We start from the raw sequence: 3,269 nt of genomic DNA on the forward strand, positions 1-3,269 counted from the left end.
AAAAAAAAAAAAAAGAAATTCAACAAGAGATAAAAGCAGACTCTCTCCCCAGCACCTCACTCCATCTTCTTCGTCTCTTTTTCTTCTTCTTCCTTCTCTTCAAACACACGATCCACCTGAAGTCTCTGTATACTACTCTTGTGATCTGCACCTCCCTGTCCAGATTCATCCAATATCGTTACCCATCCCGCCTTCGCCTCTGGATGGGCATCACAGAAGGGAAGATACGGTTTAATATCCAGAACGGGTGTGCCGTGCAGTAAGTCGTGATCCGCAATGTGAACTTCTAATCCCCGAACCGCAACAAGTCGTACACATGAGAGACCAATGAAGTTTGGTCGATGTGGACTTCGAGTTGCAAATACACCACGCAGTTCACTATCCCGTGGGGGTATAAGCATTGTTTTGAATCCAGAAGATCGTTCCGCCCCTTGTCGTTGCCGTCGATGTTGTTTCTCTCCCATTATAGGTGCTTCTTCTATGGTATCGGTTTCCTCTCCAGTATGAGTGGCATATGAAAAAGAAAAGAGCACCCAAATAAACTCAAAACCATTTAAATCTCGTACAGCATTTTCAAGACCCACGCGTAATTTTATTACAGCCGTCTGCGGTGTAAAGTTCTCCGTATTGGGTTGTCGCGGTGCCGCAATGTGTGCTCGCATAAGACTATGAACCACACCCACACCACAAATACTGTACGGCTGAAGTCTCTCTGGACTTAACACTGTACGAACTAATCGATTGGCATGCAGAACTGCACGCTGAAAGGCCGCCTCATACGCAGAAACATCATGTGATTTTCGTTGTAAACGTTGTTCAATACATTCCTCTACATCTTCCGGTGTTTTTAAACGATCAAAAAAGTACACTCGACTAGCATTAGAAGTAATATGATCTCGCGGTGGTGTTTCCCCAGATGAGATGAGAGACGCTGGTGGGTCAAAGAGACGTGCCGTGATGCTGTTGCTTGTCCCTTCTGCTTTTATAATTTCTGCTGGCCAATACGGCAATCCAGCCGGTCGTATCCAAACAATATCACTCGGTAGAAAATAATGAGGTCTTATTCCAAATCGCTTTGGGCGTTCTCTTTTTGTGTTCGTATTATCATTTGTATTCGTGTTGATGTTGGGGATAGTACTCATCATCTTATCACTATTGCTATCCCGACGTTCACGTTTAGGGGGACGATTTAGATTTGAAGGAACTTCAGTGTTGATCTCGTGAGTCATGCGTGTATGGATCTCACAGCAAACAAACAAACAAAGAAACAAAGAAAAAAATAAGTGAATGTAATGGGTAAACTTAGTTTACAAAAAAGGGAAACAACCAAGTGGTAGCCAAATTCCTTCTTTTTATTTTATTTATTTCTCTAGTGTTTATGCGTTGAATTACTCTCCCCTACAAATGCCCTAAAAAACATGATAAAACAAAACACATTGGCGAAAGAGAAAAAAAATAAATAAATAAATAAATATCCATAAAATCCGAAAGCAAAATAATTTCATAAACAATAATATTTCAAGCGAATGGATTACTGAAAACATAATTCACACTATTTCTCTATCTCTCAAACTGCTGGTGTTTATGATGTTCGGACATATGTTAACATCAGGTCCACAGAAGAGAGTTGATGAAATCGTCAGTCAAGTCGCCTCGAAGGGAAAGATATAAAACCCCCCAGCAATACTCTTATCTGTTTTGTTTTGTTTTTCTTTTGATCAAAATAAATAAATAATAATAAAAAAAAACACACACACATAAAAAAGAGAAATAATAATAAAAATAATAATAATAATAATAATAATAATAATAATAATAATAATAATAATAATAAACGATCCTGTCGTACCGTATTTTTCTTTTCTATTTTTTTTCGACTTCTTTTATTCTCTTGGATATTCTCATTTGTTTTTACTCACATTTTCCTTTTTTTTGCCTTCAAAATAAAATAAAAAAGACTTTTTCTTTTTCTTTTCTTCTTCTACATTCTCTCTCTCTCTCTCGTTGAAGAACTCAACTAATTCCCTGCCGGGATATTGTGAAGAACTGTCATACTCTGCTCTGCGGCCTCATCGTAAACATCCACTTTATATCCCGCCTCAGCCCACCACGCTTCTTTCTCTGCCTTATTGGCAAATCGTTTGTAGTAGTGAACCTCATTAAATACAGGTACATCCTTTAGTTTGGTAAATCCAAGTTTCTTTGTAAAGAATTCAATACTGGAGTTATTCGTATTTAATATTTTCGCAACAAAAGCCGTGGCATTAAGTTTATCGAGTGCATAACTCAATAATAACCGTACGGCTTCTCCACCCATTCCACGTCGTCGAAAAGAAGGTTCCGCTACCATCACAGAGACCTCAAAGCATCGTTCATCATTCTCATTACTATTCTTAATAATCTCATTATTATTATTATTATTATTATTATTATTATTATTATTATTATTATTATTATTATTATTAGTAGCCTCATTACCAGGACTATTACTAATAGTATTTCCAACAACATCTGATGTTGTTGTTGTTGTTGTTGGTGTTGGTGAAGCACATTTCACATCATCAGAGTTAATAGAAAAGAGATTACAATCACCAATCATAACGTACGTTCGACCAATTTGACGTTCCTCTTTACGAATAAAAGTACGAGGAGTGACTGCGGGTTCTGAGCGGGTTCTCATAAACGGCGTGGATATTTGTGGTTCTTCCATCATAAGTCTTTCAGCAGAAGATCTTCTTCCAAGATCTATATCTACTTCTGTTATAACTGTATTGACGTATTCCTCCTCTTCTTCATTTTCACTATCATCATTATCATTATCATTATCCTCCGCCTCCCAATCTTCCAGCTGGGATGTATTTTCCTCTTCATCATCCGCCAATGGATCCATCCGTGTAACTGGAGGAGTGGGTTCCTCTAAAATCATAGAGAGTGGTGCGAGAAGAATAAAGGTGAGTTTATCCTCCGCACAGAGCCACTCCTGTTGATTGGCGTATTCCTCTGCGAGTGTGAGGGGTTCACTTGCGGTGGCCTGCAGTAATTCAGTGTTCGTCATCCACTGATGATAGCGTGGGACGTGCTGCGCCAAGTACGGCACTAAACGCAGCTGATGGCCACTCACCAACACATGTTCATTGTTCATTCACACGGCTGTAAATAAAAGATTATATGCACGAGAAGTGTGTGTGTGTGTGTACATATAAATAAAATAAAAAATAAAAAAGGGGAAGAGAGAAACATATATATATATATATATATATATATATATA

The 3,269-nt window shown here is 38.1% G+C and overlaps 2 protein-coding genes across 2 annotated transcripts; both read right to left on the reverse strand.

Annotated features, from left to right (window-relative positions):
- Nucleotides 1–56: 56 nt before the first annotated feature.
- Nucleotides 57–1,229, reverse strand: TM35_000191560 (SAM-binding protein; the record flags this gene model as incomplete). Its single annotated transcript, XM_029026654.1, has 1 exon — nucleotides 57–1,229. The coding sequence occupies one exon, from the start codon at nucleotides 1,227–1,229 to the stop codon at nucleotides 57–59; it is 1,173 nt and encodes a 390-aa protein (XP_028881978.1).
- A 788-nt stretch (nucleotides 1,230–2,017) lies between these two features.
- TM35_000191570 (putative N-acetyltransferase) lies at nucleotides 2,018–3,142 on the reverse strand (the record flags this gene model as incomplete). Its single annotated transcript, XM_029026655.1, has 1 exon — nucleotides 2,018–3,142. One exon carries the CDS (start codon nucleotides 3,140–3,142, stop codon nucleotides 2,018–2,020), a length of 1,125 nt encoding a protein of 374 aa, XP_028881979.1.
- Nucleotides 3,143–3,269: the final 127 nt, after the last annotated feature.

This window comes from Trypanosoma theileri (genome assembly GCF_002087225.1).
Source record: "Trypanosoma theileri isolate Edinburgh chromosome Unknown TM35_Tth_19_V1, whole genome shotgun sequence".
Taxonomy (NCBI): domain Eukaryota; phylum Euglenozoa; class Kinetoplastea; order Trypanosomatida; family Trypanosomatidae; genus Trypanosoma; species Trypanosoma theileri.